This window comes from Bidens hawaiensis, unplaced genomic scaffold (genome assembly GCF_021521415.1).
Source record: "Bidens hawaiensis isolate Kalapana, Puna unplaced genomic scaffold, B.hawaiensis_p1.1 tig00046752_1, whole genome shotgun sequence".
In the NCBI taxonomy this organism is placed as follows: Eukaryota; Viridiplantae; Streptophyta; class Magnoliopsida; order Asterales; family Asteraceae; genus Bidens; species Bidens hawaiensis.
In genome coordinates, this window is record NW_027498344.1 from 73832 (window position 1) to 97372 (window position 23541).

Here is a 23541-nt window from a genome sequence, read left to right on the forward strand (position 1 = left end):
CTTTTGGGCTGATTACTAAGGATAAAAATGTTATCATTTCCTTTCCTCTAATTTCCTTCCAACTCAAGAACACACCTAATTAAAAAAAAATTCATTCTCTTCCCTTCCCTTTATTATCCTTCCCTCTCCTTTTCTTTTCTTTCCTTGGTTAAAAACTCAAGAACAAGGCGTTAGTGCCATTGTTGTTCAACCATCTTGGATAGTTCTGGAACTTTTTCCCGCGACATCATGATTTATTGCTCCAAGTATCTTTGGTCGGTTGCCATGTTTTTTGTAGGGCTTTTCTTTTGTATGAAAAATTATCTTTAGCTATGATACCATATGTTATGAGCAACACTGGATCAGGAACTATGGTCACGAAAAGAAAAAGCAACAAATAGTGGAGTTACAATATCATCACTATATGGCCAGTTGGAGATTATTCACTGATGGAGCTTCAAACAATGAAGGGTCCGGCGCAGGCCTCAAGCTGGTGGATCCAGAAAGTCATGAGTATACTTACGCAATCAGGTTGGATTTCAAGAGCACCAACAATGAAGCTGAGTATGAAGCCCTGCTGGCTGGTCTGCGCATCGCGCACAAGTTCGGAGTTAAAAAGCTAGAGGCCCATGTTGATTCATACTTGGTAGCAGCACAGGTCAATGGCCTTTATGATGCCAAGGAGAACACCATGCCTCTGTATCTAGAGCAGGCGAAAAAGCTCATCGAGCAATTTGACTTCTTCAGAATCATACATATACCGCGCAGTGAAAACAAGTCTGCTGACGCGCTGAGTAAGATGGCATCAACCAGCTTCGATCACTTTGGCAAAGATGTCAGGGTAGAAGTAATGAGCAACCCGTCGGTGGGAGCGAAGTCTGTCCTTGTAATTCATACAACCCCTTCATCATGGATAACTCCAATAATGGAATTCTTGAAGGAGGGAAAGGTACCGGACGATCGCGCACAGGCGAGGAAGATAAGACACAAGTCGCAGAACTATGAACTGCTTGATGGTACGTTATATCGACGCTCTTATCTTGGACCGCTCATGAAATGCCTAGATGCTGAGGAAGCGAGCTATGTGATCAGAGAGATACACGAAGGAATCTGTGGAATACATGCTGGCCCGCGCATGGTGGTTGCCAAGGCAATGAGCGCAGGTTACTATTGGCCAGGCATGTACTTGGACGCGTTAAAAGAGATCCAAAAATGCAAAGCGTGTCAGAGTTATGCGCCAAACACCATGCGGCCAAAGAACAACTTGATTCCGGTGACCTCCGCATGGCCTTTCCACAAATGGGCAATCGATATTGTGGGTCCCCTACCGCAAGCGCAAGGGCGAGTAAAATTTTTGGTAGTAGCAGTAGACTATTTCACAAAATGGGTTGAAGCCAAGCCACTAGCAAAAATCACAGCCGAGGCGATGAAGCAATTTATTTGGAGCCACATCATATGCCGTTTTGGCCTGCCCATGGAAATTGTGAGCGACAATGGCAAGCAATTCACCGACAGGAAGATATCCAGCTGGCTCAAGGAATTGCGCATCAACCAAATCTTCACTTCAGTATACCACCCTCAGGGGAATGGCCAAGTGGAGCGCGCGAACCAAAGCTTGCTAAATGGGCTGAAGAAAAGGTTGGAGGGAGAATCACATTCATGGGTCGAGGAGCTACCTAATGTCCTGTGGGCGCACAGGACATTAAGCAAAACCAGCAATGGCGAATCCCCGTTCAGCCTAACCTATGGAACGGAGGCCATGATTCCAGCAGAAATTGGATGCCCATCCCATAGAGTGCTAATGATGAGTAAGATTGATAACGAGCGCGAAAGAAGGTTGGATCTCAACTTACTTGAAGGGCGCAGAGAAGCGGCTATCATCAGTGAAGCCAAATACAAGAAAAAACTAGAAAAATATTACAATCAGCGCGTGAAAGAATGCCACTTCAAGAAGAATGATTTTGTCCTTCGAAACAATGAAGCTAGCCGCGCGATACCCCCGGGAAAGATGTCCCCCAATTGGGAGGGACCTTATCAAGTCTCGAAAGAATTGGGAAAAGGCGCATACGCTTTAAAAGATTTGAATGGAAAGAAGATCCCGCGCGCATGGAACGCAGCACAGCTTAGAAAATGTTTCATGTAAAAATTGTCAAGTTTGTAATCAAGGCTTTTTAAGCCATTATGAATAATGATACGCGCTATCTTCTCTTAATGTGTGTTCTATTACCTTTTGCATACATGTTTCACACTTCCCTTTATTAATTTTGAGCAATATGACAACATTGTATTGACATCAAAACAAAAATAAAACGAAGTAAAACATACATGCGCGAGCTTCAAGCTCAAACGCGTTAACGAGTTTTAACTCTAAACGTCAGGGCCTTAGCCCAATAATATGAGCCTTAGCTCAGGGCCTTAGCCCAATAATACGAGCCTTAGCTCAAATCACTCACAAGATCCATCCTACATGCTGCGCAGCTAGACCATAAAAATACCTAAGCACAACTAAGGCAAAGCACATGCCAAAACATAGTTGTTAAGGTCTCAGGTCGAGGTCGCGCATGGAATTGTAATGGATATCAGAGTAACACATACTGACACGTAAAGGCTAAAAAACTCATAATTCCCTATAATAAATGCGCGATAACGTCGCGCAAAAGAGGAATAATGAAACGCCAAGGCACGTGTCAACATAGTCAGGATATTGCAAAATCACTTAAAATATGACAAGGATTAAGTAAAATAATTTCCTTACAACCTTGTTTTTATTTCAACGTGCAAGCATATCTTATATTCAACAAGCAAACATGCAATATAAAGAGATGAATGGGGAATGCGCAAGATGCGAATAAGGAAAAAACAAAATTTCATTCCAAAACATAGAAGGTTACAAATTTACAAAATGATGAGATACAAACTGCAAATAAAAAAAAACATGAAGGGCTTCTCAAGTCTCTATGTCGACGTCAGCCTCTTCATCGCCCTCATCATTACCTCCCTCAGCATCTGGCGCAGCCCGCTCCTCGTCATCTCCAAACTTGCCATAGTCAAGCTGTTCGTCTTGAATGGAGTCGTCTTCTATCACAATAGTGTCAGGAGCGGGTCCTTTGGCCACGCCAGAGCCGCTAGCAGAGGCAGCATTGCCCGCGCCATCATCGCCGCCACCAGCCCCTTCACACTCGTCAAGTAATTTCTTTAGAGCGCCGAGATCGGGCTGATCAGCAAGCAAGGCTATCTGCAAAGCATAAGGAAAAGTGTGAGTACAAAAAGACTAGGAAAATAAGTCAAGGTAAACTCATTAAGGTTAAAATACCTGCTCAAGGATGGGAATGGGAGTATTCAAATACTTCTCCCCCACCTCGGCCATGTCCGCGCAGACAACGTCGAGCTGATAAGGGTAGTCGGATGGGTTCTTCTTCAGCATGCTATATTCACAGCCATCCTTAAACCCTTCAGCTCGACCCACCAAGCGCGAGGCAGCGTTGCAATCCATCACAAGGGTCTGAAACTCGTCTGAGTATTTCATCGCATAAGCGCAACGAGTCATACCCTGTGAGACTAGCCATTGGCGATCCTGCGCGAGGGAAGAAACAGACGTCTCAAGAGCAGGAATCTGAGAGTTTAACAACTCAACAGTTTCCTTGATCTGTTTCAGCTCCTCTCTGTCGGACGCTGCTGCCGCCAAGGCCTCTTTCCTTTCCGCTCGCGCAGCATCGAGCGCTTCTTGGCTAGACGCTGTCGTCGCTAGGGCTTCATCCTTCTCTGCCCGCGCGGCCTCAAGCTCTTTCTTCAGGTGTGCAACCTCACTCTCTAATGAAGATTTGTCAGTGATAGACTGCACAAGCGCTTGGTCACGCGCCTCTGCATCCAGCTCCAAGTCGCGCGCTCGCCGCGCATACTTGGCCGCGTCCGCCTCTGCTGCCTGCAGCTTCTCCCGCGCAGCCTGCAGCTCATGCCCGCGCTTCACGAAGGCAGCGTTGGCACTTGCTCGGTTCTCGCTGAGTTCTGCTTGGAGTTTCTCAGCTCTCTCTCGAGCGTCAGAAAGATTCCAAGCAGATACCTTAGCCTCTTGCTTGGCCTCCGCAAGAGCATCACGCACCTTTACATAATCATAGCGAAGCTCTTGGAAGGCAGCAAAGAACGCTGACCCAGCGAAAAGATGGTCGTTGAGCAAGTCCACGCGGGCGCGCTCCTCCTGAAACCTCCTTTCAGCTGGAGGCACGGAGTGAGCCCAGAAGTCTTCACACACCCCCATGGACTGAAATGAGCTATCCTCAGTAATATTCCATCTCGGGCGGTATATGTGATCGGCTTCCTGCAAACACAAAGCAACGTTCTAGTCATCTAAACACTAATATGGAAGTCCGCGCAGCGGAGCAAAACGAACTTATACCTGCGGGGAGCAAGCAGAAAAGTCAGCGCCAGCCCCATGAGAAGACTGCGCCACGAAATCTCATGGCGCTACAGGTCTTGCGCGGCCGCCATCGGAGTCTTCAAAATGGACCTCCTCATCTTCCTCTGTAACAGGCCTTTTCTCCTGCGACTTGGAAAAATCAAAACCAGTCTCGCGAGGAGGGCTGCGCGCAGGAGGAGGTGAGGGAGGTCTCGACGCCGCGAGATCAGCACGTAAAACAGCCTCCTGCTCCTAAGTAATCCCAATGAGGGGAGATTCAGTGCTTGCAGGAGCAGGAGCAGAACCAACGGCGCTGGCGCCGGCGCCAGCAGTGCCGCCAGCAGCTTGTGTGCCAGCTATAATGCCTATGAAAAAACCAACAAAGAGAAATGATTCAAGACTTGATCTAAAAAGAAAAAAGTCAGAAAATAAAAGCGCAATATATACCTTGGCGCACCGCCGTTCGCGAGTTAAACATCGCCATGAAGTCCATTTTCCCCCTTTTTGAGGGCAAAACAGGGGACTTCAAAGCAACCTTCGGCGCAGCCTCGGTACCTTGTTGCGCCTGAGGTTGATCCACCAAGGTCGCCGGCTCTACAAACATTTGAGTGAGCAAAGATTCATTAATAACTCTATCGGAATCACGCTCATAAAACCATAAAGTATAAACAAAGTATACCTGCTGAAGAGGAAACAGCAGGCGCAGCTCCGCTTCCCTTTTCCGCCGCGCGAAGAGAGGAGGTGGCGGCACCATACCTCGTGTGGACAGGAGGACTGCCCACACCTTGAGGCAAAGAAGACAAGGAAACCTTGGAGGTAAACCCCTTGGTTTTCTTAAGTCCCTTCGCCTGAGTAGGAGGATCCTGAGCAACAGGGGCATCATTTTTCTTCTGTTTTTTACTGGCCCCTGCGCCAGTTTTCCCTTTAGCTTTATGCTTGAGTTGTGGCACCTCAGCTTCCTCCTCCACCTCTTCTTCCGCGAGCTCCAGCTCATAGTTCTCGAGCGCATCTACAATACGTGCAACAGAAATGTTAACCAAATTTGGTATTCTAAAGGCATAAGCATAAGTACAAAGGCCTACCAGGCGCATCGCTGTCAAAGCAAAATCCCAAATCAACAGGGATGAACATATCAGCGAAGCGATCGGGGAAGCCAACTTCCCCAGCGCCCAGCGCGACAGAGCCACCCTCCATATGCTCATCATAGGCGGCGTGGACGTACTCCTTGCTTACTGCATAAAACAAGACAAATGATATCAGCAAAACGAATTATATTCGCGCAGAAATAATGCAATGAGCTAATAACTCACATAATCCATCAACTTGGATAACAGGCTCAGTCGCGCTGTCGGCCCACCTCCTGCTCATGCCAACCCACACCAGCGCCTCCTCGCAAATATTCTTGGCGGGGGATGGTTCAGCAGTCAACTTATTAACCCATGCGCCAGTTGGGTTCTTAAGAACATTCACATCCGCGGGCGCAGAAGTGATCGCGCGCATGGTCATGCGGATGGGAATCACACCAGCCTTAATATAGAAAAATTTCTCAGACCAGTCATGAAGGCTCTTGAAGGAAACAGTGCAGCACTTGACCTTCTGACTGCGAGGAACGAATGAGAACCAAGAATCTTGGATTTTTGGCTTATAAAAAAATTGAAAGCGCCGAGGGGTTGGCTCCTCGCGCTGAGCTTTGCACATGAACTCAAAATGAGTCATGCGCACAAGTCCAAAAGGATGGACTTGGGATATGTGAATCCCATGAAATTTAAGCAGCGCACCCATAAACCTTGTCATCGGGAGACGAATGTTGCAGTGAGTGAAAAAATGGCAATATAAGGAGATATAGCCGGTGGGCGGATCTGCCGCCGTTTGCCCGGCCGCCGGAAGCATACAGCCATACTCAGGGAGAAAACCCTGAGAGGCGATGAGACTGACAAAATCAGACTGTCTCAATTTACAGGGAATCTCATCCCACCTCTTTACTGTCTTGCCCTTCCCCACCTCCTCCGACGAGGCCTCAGCAGCCCGTTTTCCCTTGCCGGTCTTCTTCAAAGTGGACATGACTAATGATTTTACACGGCGTTTGCTTGGGGAGATTGTGGTGTCTGGGTTATCAGACATACAACTATGAAATCAAACAGAGGTTACTTCAAGAACGGAAATCGGAATAAAAATGGAAGGAAAGGAAAGCTCTGAAATAACAATGAAGATGAAGAATAATAACTCAAAAGACTTGCTTTTATAGGCCCAGGAGAGAGAGAAACAGGTAATGATCAGAGTTCACGCGCCCCCACTCGCAGGTGCAGGCCAACGCGAGCGCGACACGTGTTCCTGACTGTGTGAGGGGACATGAAAGGGAACGAAACAGGTACTGATCAGAGTTCACGCGCCCCCACTCGCAGGTGCAGGCCAACACGAGCGCGACACGTGTTTCTGACACTGTGTGAGGGGACATGAAAGGCAACTGTAGCACCTCGAGCACACGAAAAGTCTGACACGTCTCCATCTCTGAAGCATGTCAGCACCAACCAACCGCGTACATGGACGATTCATTTCAACCACAAAGATAGAATTTCGCGCAACGATGAGAAATAAAAAAGGAAAAGACAAAACCCTATTAAAAGAGAACTATTAAGTCTAATATTTATCTTACCTCGCTCTCGCGAGACAAGACACACATTAGACCGGGGGGCTTGAAGAGGTATGTACCCGCCTTAACATCGAGCGGGGCGGGTCAACCCACAAGATATAGACAAGAGGCTTGAAATCAAGATATCATGAAGGCACAATGCCAAAACCTATGCGCACGGCGCATATCACATATGCTCACGCATCACATATGCTCACGCATATCATATATGCTCACGCATCACATATGCTCACGCGTATCACATGCTCGCGCACCATATATGCTCACGCATATCACATCTGCGCATGGCGCATCTGCGCGTGGCGCATATCGCATGCTCACGCATCATATATGCTCACGCATATCACATCTGCGCGTGGCGCATATTACATATGCTTGCGCATATCACATCTGCGCATGAAACATCTGCGCGTGAGAATAAAGAGAAGACTTCGCGCATCCTCAGGATAGGCGCATATCACACGTGCACATAATCAACCTCGTCCTTATCCAAATCAGGATAAGGACAACCTTGATTGTGCTCGTCAGACAACCTTCCAGAAGGTATCCTTTAGGGAATAAGAATATGCTGATGTTGACAGCTGCCAATGAAAGGTGGACAACTCAGCAAAACCCATGTGCTACCACGTGATTGCACATGGGTCAGGTAAAATGCCTGGGTTAGAGAATAATCAATGAAAAAGCACCAGGTGTCCTAAGGACACGTGGCGCAAAGCAATAGGAGGAGGCCAAAAAGGCCCTAATGGGATCTGAGCCCAATCATTGGAAACCCTAACACTATAAATACCACACCACCTCCACAAGGGGAGGTAAGCAAGAAAATACATTCCAATTCCTTACTCACTCTCAGATTATAATTATCTTCTCCTACAATCTCTTATTCTCACACCGGAGGGTTACCCGAAAGAGGACCCCTCTGTCCCTTTCTGAGGGGTAAGTTCACGGTGCTGCTCGTTTTGTAGGTGGAAGAACTCATACTCCGAAGAACCATCGGTGAAATAGCATACTCATACCCGAGGAAAGTTGATCGTCTACCAGTGAGCCGATCCACGTTTCTTCATGGGCCAACAAAGTGAATTAAGTTAGAGAGGAATGCAGGTGAAGCTCAACCAATGTGCAATCATTAGTTCGAGAACCCCTATAAAGTGAACTAGGGTTTGTGAATCATCTTCATTTAATCCACATTGCATGAGGAGGTATTCAAACCCCATAGAGTGTTCTTCAATTGTTCTTGACCCTTGTTTAACAAAGTAAAGTTTAGAGAAACTTTTTTAAATTTCACTTAAAAGAGGTTCTTCATTTTATGCTAACTTCTAACCTTGTCTTTCCTTTGTTGTTCCGGCTTAACCACCCATATACTAGCCTATCACCTAAGAGAATACGAATCATACTTCCGTAACTTTAGTGAAATAATCTTAGCATTTATGTCCTCAAGGGTTTGCTTGTAATCAAATACATGCTCCACGGTGCGAAGACACTACACAAACTCGTCAGGATCAAGCTGATCATCATATTCATGGATGTCGACCTTGTTTTCTTTGTGATGATTACGTACTAGAGTGATGACCACAGGTTTTATAGTCTTCCAAATTGAAATTGTCATCAATTTTTTCCTCTTTTAGATGGTAGCAACGACGAGAATGAATGCTCTTACGCCCTGTTCTTGAGTTTTTTTAAATGAGGGAAAGGAAAGGAAAACTAAGGATAGTTAAAAAATGGGTGTGCTTGAGTTTTGTTTAGGATGGAAAGGAAAGGGGTAGGAGAAGTTATGAGGGATTAAATTAATGTATTTTTCCAATAAATTATCCTCCCACTTTTGGGCTGATTACTAAGGATAAAAATGTTATCATTTCCTTTCCTCTAATTTCCTTCCAACTCAAGAACACACCTAATTAAAAAAAAATTCATTCTCTTCCTTTCCCTTTATTATCCTTCCCTCTCCTTTTCTTTTCTTTCCTTGGTTAAAAAACTCAAGAACAAGGCGTTAGTGCCATTGTTGTTCAACCATCTTGGATAGTTCTGGAACTTTTTCCCGCGACATCATGATTTATTGCTCCAAGTATCTTTGGTCGGTTGCCATGTTTTTTGTAGGGCTTTTCTTTTGTATGAAAAATTATCTTTAGCTATGATACCATATGTTATGAGCAACACTGGATCAGGAACTATGGTCACGAAAAGAAAAAGCAACAAATAGTGGAGTTACAATATCATCACTATATGGCCAGTTGGGAGTTGCACCTCTAGTGATCAAGAACGTTATCCTTTGACCACTACTCGAATTGCCAATTACAAGTTAACCCGAATTCAAATAATGATTTAGACTAAAACTATGAGATAAAGTAATTTCCAACCAAAAACTAACTTCCGTGTCATCCATCGTTTGCTTTAAAATATATAAAAGATTCAGACTTTACCACCTGTAGCCCCACTAATAGCAACCACGGCCTAAACCAACAACGAGTAAACGAGGATTTGCACAAAACAATTAACAACGTGAAATAATAATGAACAAAATAGTGCACTAAATTAAGCGTGGGGGTGGGTCTTATAACAAACCAAAAATTAAATAAAAGGAAGAAGTAAGGAAATGGAAGAAGGAAAATTCCATCCTACATTGGTGGAGGAAAGGAAAGGAGAGGCTTCCACCTTAGTATAAATAGGAGTGTAAATATCTTGTCTCACATCGCTAGATTATAAAACTGGTGAGCTCTTTATAAGAAAGAAAATTTCTATGTTAATGTTCTTATAAGACATATCACACCCAGTGGTCCTAGCGAAGGGTGCGAAGCACCCGAACGCGCACGCGCACGGGCACAGGCGAAGTGTGATGGGCGCAATGTGGCGCTTTGATTGTTTGGGAATTAAGAAAAATAAATAAATAAATAAATATCCTTCCATCGCGATACGCGACGGGTTCAGATTACCCATCGCGTACCGCGACGTGGAGGTTACGCAGAGGACACGTAGCCCGCCACAATTTTCTAAACACGAAGTTTTGCCAAGCTTTAAATCAACCATTAACCAAACTCCATCAAGTCTGCACGGTAGAGACGGCAGATGGAAATTCCATTCATATTCATGAAGTACTTCAAGAAGAAAATATAAACTTACTATGCCAACAGTTTAAAGCAAATTTACTCCCAATGAATCTGGTTGGATTCGATGTTATATTATGAATGGACTGGTTAGCAGCCAATCATGCTCGAATCCTCTGTAATATGAATTCTGTTGAAATTTGCTCGCTAACAAGAGAAATTATTACAATCCAAGGAGATAAGATGCTCAAGCCTAGAAAGTTCATATCAATAATGAAAGCGGCAAGCTATCTAAGGAAACAAGTCGTAGTATATATGATTTCTGTAATCATTAGCGCCAAAGGAAAAGAGCTAAAAGAAATTCCGGTAGTATCGGAATATCCTGATGTCTTTCCAGAAGATTTACCTGGACAACCGCCTGATCGAGAAGTTGAATTTAGAATCCATATAATACCAGGAGTAGCACCCGTTGCTAAAGCACTATACCAATTAGCGCCAACAGAGATGTTAGAATTAAAGAAGCAATTAGATGAATTGCTAGAAAAAGGTTTCATACGACCTAGCTTATCACCCTGTGGAGCACCAGTACTGTTTGTCAAAAAGAAAGATGGGTCAATGCGTATGTGTATTGATTATAGAGAATTGAATAAAGTCACAATTAAGAATCGGTATCCTTTACCGAGAATTGATGATATATTTGATCAACTCCAAGGAGCTCGATATTTTTCTAAAATCGATTTACGCTCAGGATACCATCAATTAAAAGTGCAAGAAGAAGATGTTCCTAAAACAGCTTTTAGGACAAGATATGGTCATTATGAGTTTACAGTCATGCCATTTGGTTTAACCAATGCACCAGCTGCATTCACGGATATGATGAACCGAATATGTAAACCATATTTGGATAAATTTGTAATCGTTTTTATAGACGATATACTTATTTATTCCAAAACCAGTGGTGATCATGTTAAACATCTTCATACACTTTTGACACTATTGAGAAAAGAGAAGCTTTACGCTAAATTCTCAAAATGTGAATTTTGGTTACAAGAAGTACAGTTTCTAGGACACTTGATTAACCATGAAGGTATTCACGTGGACCCTTCCAAAATAGAAGCTATTACTAATTGGGAAATTCCTAAAACTCCTACAGAAATTCGAAGTTTCTTAGGATTAGCAGGATATTATAGACACTTCATTCAAAATTTTTCCCAAATAGCAGTTCCGTTAACCAAGTTAACGTGTAAGAATGTCAAGTTTGAATGGGGACCTAAGCAAGAAGAATCTTTTATAACTTTGAAGCAAAAGTTAACAAATGCCCCAATACTTGCGCTACCAGAAGGAACTGAAGATTTCACAGTTTGTTGTGATGCTTCTAAATCAGGATTGGGATGTGTACTAATGCAACGTGAGAAAGTCATTGCTTACGCATCTAGACAATTAAAGAAGCATGAAGAAAATTACACAACACATGACTTAGAATTGGGAGCAATAATTTTTGCCCTAAAGATCTGTAGACACTATCTATATGGTAGTAAGTTTACTGTATTCACAGATCATAAAAGTTTAAAATATATCTTTGGGCAAAAGGAGCTTAACATGAGGCAAAGACGCTGGATGGAAATTCTTAGCGATTATGATTGTGAAATCTTATACCGTGAAGGTAAGACAAATATAGTAGCCGATACATTAAGCAGAAAAGAGCATGAGAAACCTAAAAGAGTGCGAGCTCTAAGGTTAGAACTTCAAATCAATTTAATTGATGAAGTAAAGAATGCTCAGAAACAAGCAATAGAAGAAAATAATATTGCTGATGAGAAAAGAAATGGTACCATTGATCTACTTGTCAAAGGAAATGATGAAATTCTCCAAATGGGGAACAGGATCTGGATACCAATCATAGGAGGATTACGAGAAAAGATTCTCGAAGAATCCCATAACTCCAAATACACAATGCATCCTGGAAGAGATAAAATGTATCAAGATTTGAAGAAAATATATTGGTGGATAGGAATGAAAAAGGACATAACTACTTATGTTTCAAAATTCTTAACTTGTTCACAAGTTAAAGCAGAACATCAGAAGCCATCCGGATTACTTCAACAATTAGAAATGCCAGAATGGAAATGGGTATTAATAACAATGGATTTTGTTACCAAATTACCTACCACAAGAAGAGGTAATGACACAATCTGGGTGATTGTGGATAGATTAAAAAAATCAGCTCATTTCATACCAATGAAGGAAACTTTCAAAATGGAACAATTAGCTAAGCTGTATGTATACAAAATTGTCTCATTACATGAAGTTCCATTATCCATTGTATCGGATCGGGATAGCCGTTTCACTTCTCATTTTTGGAAAAGTTTCCAAGTAGCTATGGGAACAAAATTAAACTTGAGCACAGCATACCATCCACAGACTGATGGTCAAAGTGAAAGGACCATACAGACATTGGAAGACATGCTAAGAGCATGTGTAATAGATTTTGGTGGAAATTGGGATGACCATTTACCACTAATAGAATTCTCCTTAATAACAGCTATCATACAAGAAAGTACTAATAAGATAAATCAGGTTAAGGAAAGATTAAAGACCGCACGAGATCGTCAGAAAAGTTATACGGATCATCGACGCAAACCATTGGAATTTCAAGTTGGAGACAAAGTGCTACTGAAAGTATCTCCATGGAAATGAGTAATCCGATTCGGTAAGAGAGGAAAGTTAAGTCCACGATTTGTTGGACCATTTCAATTTCTCAAACGAAGTGGACCAGTAGCCTATCAGCTAGAATTACCAGAGGAAATGTCAGGTATACATGATGTATTTCATGCAAGTAACTTAAGGAAATGTTTAGCTGACAAAACACTCGAAGTACCCCTTCAAGATATAAAGGTAAATGAAAAATTGAAATTCGTTGAGAAACCTTTGCAAATTGAAGATAGGAAGATCAAGAATCTCAAACATAAAAGAATAGTTCTGGTCAAAATGAAGTGGGATTCAAAATGTGGACCAGAATATACTTGGGAATTGGAATCTGAAATGAAACGGAAGTACCCACACTTATTCCAACCAAATCTCGAGGACGAGATTCAAAATAAGGAGGGGAGACTATAACAAACCAAAAATTAAATAAAAGGAATAAGTAAGGAAATGGAAGAAGGAAAATTCCATCCCACATTGGTGGAGGAAAGGAAATGAGAGGCTTCACCTTAGTATAAATAGGAGTGCAAGTATCTTGTCCCACATCGCTAGATTATAAAGCTAGTGAGCTCTTTATAAGAAATGAAATTTCTATGTTAATGTTCTTATAAGACATATCACACCCAGTGGTCCTAGCGGAGGGTGCGAAGCACCCGAACGCGCACGCGCACGCGCACGCGCACGGGCACGGGCACGGGCTCGGGCGAAATGTGATGGGCGCAATGTGGCGCTTTGATGGCGCACTTTGCACATCGCCGCGAGCCGCATTAAGGGCCGCCTTAGTATTTTTGTTGGGAATTAAGAAAAATAAAATAAATAAATAAATAAATATATCCTTCCATCGCGATACGCGACGGGTTCAGATTACCCATCGCGTACCGCGACGTGCCACGTAGCAGGCCTAGGGCTGACTCATCATAGCTACATGCTTCTTCGCGATACGCGATGACTTTCTATTTATGGCCATCGCGTACCGCGATGGGGTCCAAAACTTGCTATAAATAGAATGGCGACGCGCTCGCATCGCCGCGAGCCGCATTAAGGGCCGCCTTAGTATTTTTGTTGGGAATTAAGAAAAATAAAATAAATAAATGAACATCCTTCCATCACGATACGCGACGGGTTCAGATTACCCATCGCGTACCGCGACGTGCCACGTAGCAGGCCTAGAGCTGACTCATCATAGCTACATGCTTCTTTGCGATACGCGATGGCTTTCTATTTATGGCCATCGCGTACCGCGACGGGGTCCAAAACTTGCTATAAATAGAATGGCGACGGGACGTTCATTTCTTGCTCAAAATCTCACATTCTCTCTATTTTCACACACATATATTAATATATATTAAGAGTATAATACCCGAGTCGTAACGATACCCTATCCGATCGAAAGAAATATACACGAATCCAAAAGCTCTACCTGTTAAGGTATGACATTGTGCCATAGTGTAAAGTTTCTACTCTCGTGATTATCATTATGATTGTTGGTTTTATACTAATCTAGTTATACTACATGGTGCTTATCCTAGGTGCTTAATACCAGGAGGTGTTACTTAATTGTAAACTTGTAAGGTGAGACATTCGATTTTTTGTACCACTCACATTTACGTGAGACAACGATTTTTCCGACATTGTCATGATGATTTCAAAACTTATAAAACTCGTGGCAAATGGTCTAAATGTTTTCAAATATATTTTTAAAGTATTTTAAATACAATACAGTGATTAAGTCTCTGTAGACTTACGGGATGGTTACTACTGGTATTGTGGGGTTTTGTATACAAGGCTTGCCTACTGGGCTATTACATGTTACTTATTGGACAAGTGTTAGCCAATAAGTAATATGACCACAGTCATAGATACGGTCGAGTGACAAGTACCTTTCGGTTATTTGTAAGTAGTCAGATGTAAAAGCATCTTAATGCTGTAACTGTAAAAATGTGTCATTTACAAATGAATGTACTCACCAGTATTTCTTGCTGATCAAATATTTTAAACATGTTTCAGGTGACTTGTTAGAGACAAAGGAATGATGCCTGCGGGCTTCCAGCTTAAATGAGTGGCTTGTCACCAGAATAAAGAAACGTGTTTTGTAAATTAGGGTTTAACCCTATAAAACTTATGTTTGTATAAAAAGGGATTAAATCATAATAATAATCATGGTGTTTTTATAACTCTGATCATTTTTCCTAACTACGGTTCTGATGAAATTTTCCGCTGCAAAATAATTTAATAAACACCGATACCATCAATCAATGTTCACGGCTTCCCTCCCGGGGTATAGGGGTCGGGGGCTGTGACAGGTCTGGATGCAATTATGTGGGCTGCTCACTCGCTACACGCCCCGATGCAATCCAATTGAAAAGAAGGCACGAGGAGTCAAATGGATTAGTTCCAGGTTTGGATCGAACATGGTTGTGTTTGGTTGCAAAACTTTCTAAATTTTTTACGTCTCAAAGTAATAAAAGTAGAAGAAAGTTTACTAGGCCTCACATTTCCACAGACGACAACACATCACTTACATAAAGTTTAATGGGTCGTAAAAACCCTTACAACATATCAATGAGGATTCAAATCTCAAAAACGTCAAATAACACTAGGTGAAAGACAAAGCCACAAACCTTTGTATTATGTGGTCCGTCTTTGGAAGGGGAAGTGTGTGAGATCCCGCACGGACATAGTAGAATGCGGTAGACAATTTATTTATTTATTATCTTTTAACATCTCCATTAAAAAAAGAAAAACAAAAAATCACCAAGCAACAAAAATCTCGTCTCCAAAGTAACCCACCCAGAAATCTCTCTTAGTTAATCCTGTTATTATTTGACTCTTCATTCGCATACCATGGGGTTCATGTATCACAACGAACAAGAAGAAAACACCTCTTATCTTGATTTCGATACCCTTTCTCTCATTCCTAAGCCCAAGGTATTTCATTTATCATTATGTATGTATCTGTGTAACACTAACTAATTTTGTTTGTTTAGGATTATTATCGACTTCTTGAGGTGGATTATGAAGCTACCGAAGAACAAATCCGTTCCAATTACATCCGATTAGCCCTCGTCAGTATTATTATTATTTTAAGGCTTCAAATATTATATTAGATTAATAACACATAATTGCTTCGTTTATTTGTTTGCTTACATGTTTTGTTTTGTGGATTTGTGTTATTGATCTTAATATAATTTTAGGATCTATCATTTATCTTTGACAGAAATGGCATCCGGATAAGAAAAAAGGAGCAACCTCCAAGTTTCAAGAGATTAATGAGGCATACCAAGGTATGCATTCTTATTCCTCTTCAAATTGTTTCCCTGCTTTTTCGTTAGATGCAACCTGTGAGCTCCTCTGTGTGTCTTGTTGTTAGACTTGTAGTTCTAATAGACGGGGATTATTATTCAAGAAACTCCTTGAATAGGGAATAATAATTTCTTATATATGTTTATTTATATAACAAACAAAAAACAAATGTTTCTAGTAAAATCTCCCATTTAGTAAAAAAATAATGGTAGGGTATTTAACTCCATTTTAGAGGATACAGAATTACAGAGGCTGCTCCTAGTGAGACCCTTGATTCTTACTTATCATATAAGCTCTAATATGGATTATGATTTTTGATAAATGATGAACAATTGATATAGGAACAATACTTTGGTATATTCAGAAATATTAAAATGAGCATCACTGGGAGAGTGATTTACTATGTTGGTCTAGGGTGGCTCAACCATTTTGAGGGCACAAAGCAAATTCAAAATTTGGGGTCTTTTTCCTAATTTTATTGTTATAAACCCTTATTTTTTATCTTATCTAGACTTCGGACAGTTAGTCATAAACATGGGTCAGCTCTCTCCCATTCCAAAGCGGCTAAAGGTAAGAAACATTGAATATTGTGAACTCGGAACTATAAACATTGAGAGTTTTGCAACTTAATATGAAGATGGATGTGCTCTAAGCAATTCCAGAAATCTTGAATTTTTATAAACCAAACTGGCTAGGTTGAAAGAAGCTATCATTTAGCCATTTTGGTTTAATGAACTCAAGTCTAACTAAATGGCTAATGATAGCTTCTTTTAGGTTCATTTTTTTGGTTTATAAAAATCCAAGATTTTTAATATTACTATGGCATGGGCACATCCATGTTCAAGTCAAAATACTCAAGGATTATAATTCTGTTTACAGTTTCCAATGCTTCTTACTTTTACTTTAGGAATAGAAAAGACCCGACCTGTGTTTATTATTGCACGTCCCAAACCCGGATAAAGAATGAGGATTTAAAACAATGAAATTAGAAAAAATGGCCTCGAAGTTTGAATTTGCCTTGAGCTCCCAAAATGGTTGAGCTGCCCCTATCAGCATTTGTATGAAAGGGGCTTTAATGTAGTCCGGTTACAACTTGGAACTTACTCTTTTAAGTTAGAGGAAATCCATGTGTCTTTATTTTAAACAAGAAAAGATAGAGATGAAAGTTTGTGAACTCTTGATATTTAGAATTTTAGGAAGGTGAAATCCCAATATTCACATTTTTTATACATGTGTATGCATCTCTAATACCTACGTGTATGCATACAAACATACATATGTGTATATGAATAAAGGCTCTCTAATCTCTGTTTTGTATGCATCTCTAATACCTACGTGTATGCATACAAACATACGTATGTTTATTTGCATAAAGGCTCCCTAATCTCTTTTTTGTATGCATCTCTAATACCTACATGTATGCATACAAACATACACATGTATTTATGTATAAAGGCTCCCTGATCTCTTGATATTTAGGATTTGATAATGATCAAATCCCAATATTCACACATTTTGTATCCTTACAGTTCAACGTTTTAACAATCATACACTTCTAGCATTACTTCCAAATATATAGTTTACAAATAAGCATGCTGAATTTTGCTTAAGTATGTATCTGTTTCTACATGTAACGTATGAACAATAGAAATAACTTCACTGTATTTTTAAAATTGTAGATGTATATATATGTACACACACACACAGACACCATAGTTATTAAATGCGATAGGCGCACTCAAGGCGAACATGCCTCCCCCAGGCGCTACCGCGCTAGGTGCAAAATAAGCATGGGCCCGAGACAAAAAAAAGCGCACTTAAATACAAAAATTCACAAACAAAATTTATAATGGCAACCAACACTTTATACAAATACTAAAACAATTCAAAAGCATAATCCTCAACCATAGTTTCCCAAATAATATGAAAATCCAAAATAACCAAATTGTTCATACTCAAAAGCAAAAAAAATCATAAAGTAATAAATATGAAAACGAAAGCCAAAAGATGGACTAAATTAACTTGAAGCTCTTTAACAAGGTGGACTAAATTAACAAAACAGAATATTACTAACTTCATAATCGAAAATAAAACCGAATATTACTAACCTAATAATCGAAAACAAAAATTATATATATATATATATAGTGAAAAGATCCAATACATTAATCCTTAATGTACATTAACGTACGCGAATCCCGTTTTTCACGAATCGATCCATGAAATCACATCTCGGAATCAACAATACATATCCAATTAATCATTGGTTAACCGAAAAAAACAGTTTTGAATCGTTAATCGGTCAATTTTTTACTTTTTTCACGAAGACCGTTTTTTGAGCGTTTTCTGAGCGTTTTAGGGTTTTGGCTGAGCGTTTAAGTTTTTGTGAGCGTTTTCTGAGCGTTTTAGGTTTTTTCCTTTGTTTTTTGCCTTTGAGCGTCTCGCGTACCTCTCGTACGTTAAGGCATTAGCGTACAGTATCTCTACCCTATATATATATATATATATATATTGCTAACCTCTTTTTCTTCGGGTAGCGGCTGGTGTTCTTGATATGTGATAATAATAAGCAAAATGTCGTTCATTATAAAGAGAGAGAGAGTAAGAGTTAATTATGTCAATCCTATGAATTTTGGGAAAGTTGTTCAAGTAATTAATCAAATAAAATCAAGGTAAATAAAAAAAATCTAAAAAATATGCACATGCCACTTTTACTCCTATAATCTCAATTTTAGTCAACCTAGGCTGGAATACCAAGCCTCGCCCTAAAATGTTGCCTAAGCTCTCTGTTTTTGATAACTATGACACCCACAAGGACTGATAGAGAGAGATTTAAATGGGACTAAATAGTTAAGACCTAAAGGACTAGTGTAGATTTAGTCATTTAGGATTATGTTTAGAGGGTGAGTGAGTGTGATTTATCTTGTCTAAAATGTAATAAATAAAAAGATAGTAAGTAAAGGAACCAAAATTTGGTTCTCGGGTCATATTTTAAGGAACGATTGAGATCTTTTTCTTATATATCTCTTCCATTCTAATATTCTATGAATCATTTGTCTGTTTCATGATCAAAATCCAAAAAGTTGTTCATTTGGTTTCTAGTTATATAGTGATAATTTGAGCTGCCCTTGTCTATGCATGCATACCTAAACATGTATGTGTATATGTATAAAGGTTCCCTAATCTCTTGATATTCAGGATTTAAGGATGGTGAAATCTCAATATCCACATTTGTTGTACATGTGCATGCATCTCTAATACCTATACAATATGGATACCTACTATACATGTATATGCATCCAAAATTCGTATGTATTTATGTATAAAGGCTCCCTAATCTCTTGATATTTAGGATTTGATAATGGTCAAATCCCAGTATTCACACATATTGTATCCTTACAGCTCAACGTTTTAACGATCATAAACTTTTTTTTTCAGTTTTAAGTGATCCTGTTCGTAAAGAGGAGTACGACAAGAAAGGAATGTTATACCTCTACGATTACAACATCGTTGTAAGCATCACCATCGTCATCGTCTTTACACATTACTTTTAATAATTTTATGACCATTTACTGATCTTAAAACAATGCAGGATTACCTTAACCGTTACAAAGGCCTCATCTTAACATGCAACGGCCTCGGGATGAAGACTTCCATCTTGTGAGTAGTACATACCTTGTTGAGGAAGCAGCTGATCTTATGGTGGTCAATTGATGTATTTGTAGTCTTAGATTTATTATATTACCACTGCAACTCTGTATGTAAAGCTTTTTTAGGTATTTCTCCATGACTGAAATTTAAAAATCTAGAGTTGCTTGACCCACAAGTCATGGTAATATTGCTACTTTGGATTTATTAAACATTGTTATGGTGAATTTATGTTTGGCTATGCATTTTTCAAACTGTTAGCTTTTGTTTATATTCGGTTGTTTACATTCTGTATATGGATTGGTTTTTACGATTCCATATGCACACCCATAAAGTATGATGGTATAAGCATGTTTTTATGCTTGCGCTTCTCCTATAAGGGAACAAATACGTGTTATATAATCTATCAGTGTAAAAAAATTATTGTACTTTATTGATAAGCAAATTTTGGAATGGTTTATCGCATTAATATATACATTATTATAGGTGATATTTGACTATTTAATCTAGAGGTGAACATGGCTCTGTTTGGGTTTGGATAAACCAAAAGGTCAATAAATTTGAAATTTCTTTGTTTTGTGCTCATATTTTCCTGGTTGGACCCAACAAAGACAATTTCAAGATTGGGTCTAACAAACCACACCGCAATGAAATGAAATGATGTGATTTATATAATTAAACATATACGAAAGTATTACATAAATCGGGTAAAGTAAAAATACAAAAGACAATAAAAATGAGAATGGTGAGAAGAAATCCAGTCCATTGAATGACTAAATTTGAATGACTGAGATTAATTTAATAAATAAAATTAAAGGAATGAGCATGAACTCACATTTATTGACTCTCTCTCCACATGCAATGCACATGTCAATTCCCTCATCTTTTTAAAATGTCCATAACTTTTTCATACAACATTACTTTTTTAAAAAAAATTCACCATAATAATAAGCGTTTTTTATCTTTAATATGAGTATCATATTGTTATATAAAAATAAAAAAAATTAATAGTTTTTTTAATTGTGTTTTTTTTTGTTGGTCATTGTGTCTTTTAGTTGAGTTTTCATACGAATTGTATTATAGATTTTTATCATTATATTTTTCAATTGATACTCATATTAAATACAAAAATTAAAACAAAGATTACGTCATTGTGTCGTTTTGTTCGTCATTAAGTTTTAGTCATTGTGTAATACGTTCATTGTCTTTTATTCGGATTGACATATGGCAAATTCATTTAATTTCGAGAAAAATAGTATTGCGTTCATTGTATATTACGTTCAAGTCATTGTGTAATATGTTGTTTCCATTGTGTTTTACGTTTCAAGTCATTGTGTTATATATATTCACCATTGGGTCTTACGTTTTAGGTCATTGTGTTATACGTATTCACCATTGTGTCTTACGTTTTAGGTCATTGTGTTATATGAAAAAAGACACAATGATAAACGAAAAGACACAATGGTGTGCGAAAAGACACAATGACGAAAAAAGACACAATGATAAGCGAAAAAACACAATGGTGTGCGAAAAGACACAATGACGAAAAAAGACACACTGATAAGAGAAAAAATACAATGGTGTGCGAAAAGACACAATGGTGTGCGAAAAGACACAATGACAGAAAAAAACAATAATAAGCGAAAAGACACAATGGTGTGCGAAGAACGACACAATGATAAGCGAAAAGACACAATGACGAAAAAAGACACAATTGTGTGCGAAAAGACACAATGATAAGCGAAAAGACACAATGGTGAGCGAAAACACATAATGGTGTGCGAAAAGACACAATGACGTAATTTTTGTTTTAAATTTTATATAACAAAATCATACTCATATTAAAGATAAAAAAACGCTTGTTATTATGATGATTGTTTTTTAAATATCATACGAAAAAGTTATAGATGTTCTAAAATGATGGGGATATTAACATGTGTCTTGCATTTGAAGAGAGAAAATGTATACAATTACCTTTATACCCTTTTCCTTTTGTGTGACATTCGTCAATTTCGGATCACTTTTGTTATGTAAACCCGACCCGTTTGTAACCCGAACATTTCAAATATATAAAATATTGGATCTTGTCATTTAAAATATATAAAATATTGGTTTTTTTTATATTATGCATTGTTTGACCATTTAAACATACCCATTTTTATGCAAACCATAAAAGAATCTTTATACCCAACCCTTCACTCCTTCCCTATATATACACACCCATCTTCTTCATTTTACTCTTGCTACATCTCTAAAAACTCTCTCAAAACTCCATAGATTCAAGGTTGTTATTTCTTATGTATTATTGAAGTTTTGACTTTTCAAGTCAAACTAACTATAGTCTTTCATTCTAACTTGTTCATCTAATATTACTAACTCTTGAATATGGTGGTACAACATATATATAATACACACTCCTTGTTTCCTTTATTTGTTACTTCACCGACTTTGGTTGGTTAAGTTTCGAATGTCATAAGGCAAAGCTTCATGGAGGACTTCGTGTTCTTGATATATATTTACACACACCTAACTTATTATACATATCACTTATGACTAACTTCTAACCCTTTAGTTTGTTCATCTTATTTACAAGTTCCATGGTGTGGGTTTGTATAAGACTAACCTCGGTTTAACCGAAACTAGTCCAAACCGGAAACCGAACTTTTGTTTACTAGTTTTGTTAAAATAGTTGTTTAAACATGTTTGTTGCTAGATTTGAGTTTCAAAAATCATTTTTACAAGTTCTTTGATATTAAGCATATGGAATCCATCTATGAACTCGTTGGGAGATGGAAACCGAACTAAACCGAAACTTTGCTTAAAAGACTTGTAGTTAACTTTTTTTGTTGTAAAATTTAAGTTTTCTTCATTTATAAACCAATATACAAGTTCTATGATATTTGGGCATGTAGAAACCATCTATGAACTATTTGTGAGATGGAGACCGAACCAAACCGAACTATACCGACTTTTACTCGCTTAAGACACACAAGTGTGTTTTTAGCTATCAAGACTTGTATATTTCTTTAAAAAATAGTTTACAAACTGATTTTAATTATTTTCTTAAGTACTTGGAATAGTTGGATCCGACTTAATCTCATAACATAGTTTGGACCGACAAAACCGAACACTCGCTTAACGTGCGTTGTTAGTTCTAAACAATAGATCTACATACTTGGTTAAGTGTTAGTATGTTTTAATGAGTTATCTCATAACAATTAATATTTTGGAAAGTTGACTTTGGGTTTGACCATTTGTCAAGACCCGAACCGACAACCCGAACACTCCTTAAAAACCCGTTTTAGCATCTTTAGCCTAATGGAACTTGCATTTTAGCATTTTCCCCACCTTATTACTTAACATTGGTTAAGTAAATATTAAGGTTAGATACTTTAACCCGGTTTTGAGCACACTTACATTTTTTAAAAGGGTTATTATTATAAATTCCTAAATAGTTACATTTTAAACCTTGAACTTTAATTGATTAGTTTTTGCAACAATTATTTTATTTAAAGATCTTCAAGACAACCTTTCTAAATCCAAGACTTTCTTTTATTTAGGCTTCATACGTTAAACTCGTCGTTCCTGCAAATCTCCAAATAATCAATCTTTCAAGTTTATTACTTGAACGTGAGTAACTTCATACCCCGTTTTCTATCTTTTATTTTGGGGGTGACATTTCAACTTATCTAAACTAAATGTTTTATACTTGGGTCTTAAACCACAAACGTTGTTGTATACCTTACTTGAATAATTGCTCGATTTGGTGTTCTATGCTTATTTGACTATGTGTTTATCGCTTTTGGATGGTGGAACTATAAATCCTAGAC

General features: G+C 38.9%; 1 protein-coding gene across 1 annotated transcript; it reads left to right on the plus strand.

Moving 5' to 3' along the window:
- The first annotated feature begins 15609 nt into the window (after positions 1-15609).
- LOC143596599 (uncharacterized) lies at positions 15610-19932 on the plus strand. The gene is made up of 5 exons (XM_077075334.1): positions 15610-15688; positions 15748-15825; positions 15978-16044; positions 19502-19575; positions 19656-19932. Exons 1-5 carry the CDS (start codon positions 15614-15616, stop codon positions 19725-19727), a joined length of 366 nt encoding a protein of 121 aa, XP_076931449.1. The 5' UTR covers positions 15610-15613; the 3' UTR covers positions 19728-19932.
- Positions 19933-23541: the final 3609 nt, after the last annotated feature.

What these genes read in the sequence shown, in the direction of transcription:
- LOC143596599 (XM_077075334.1), top strand. Translation starts at nt 15,614, where the DNA reads ATGTATCACAACGAACAAGAAGAAAACACCTCTTATCTTGATTTCGAT. An exon ending in CTCTCATTCCTAAGCCCAAG is followed by an intron (nt 15,689 to 15,747) that starts GTATTTCATTTA and finishes TTGTTTGTTTAG; the next exon opens with GATTATTATCGACTTCTTGA. An exon ending in ATTACATCCGATTAGCCCTC is followed by an intron (nt 15,826 to 15,977) that starts GTCAGTATTATT and finishes TATCTTTGACAG; the next exon opens with AAATGGCATCCGGATAAGAA.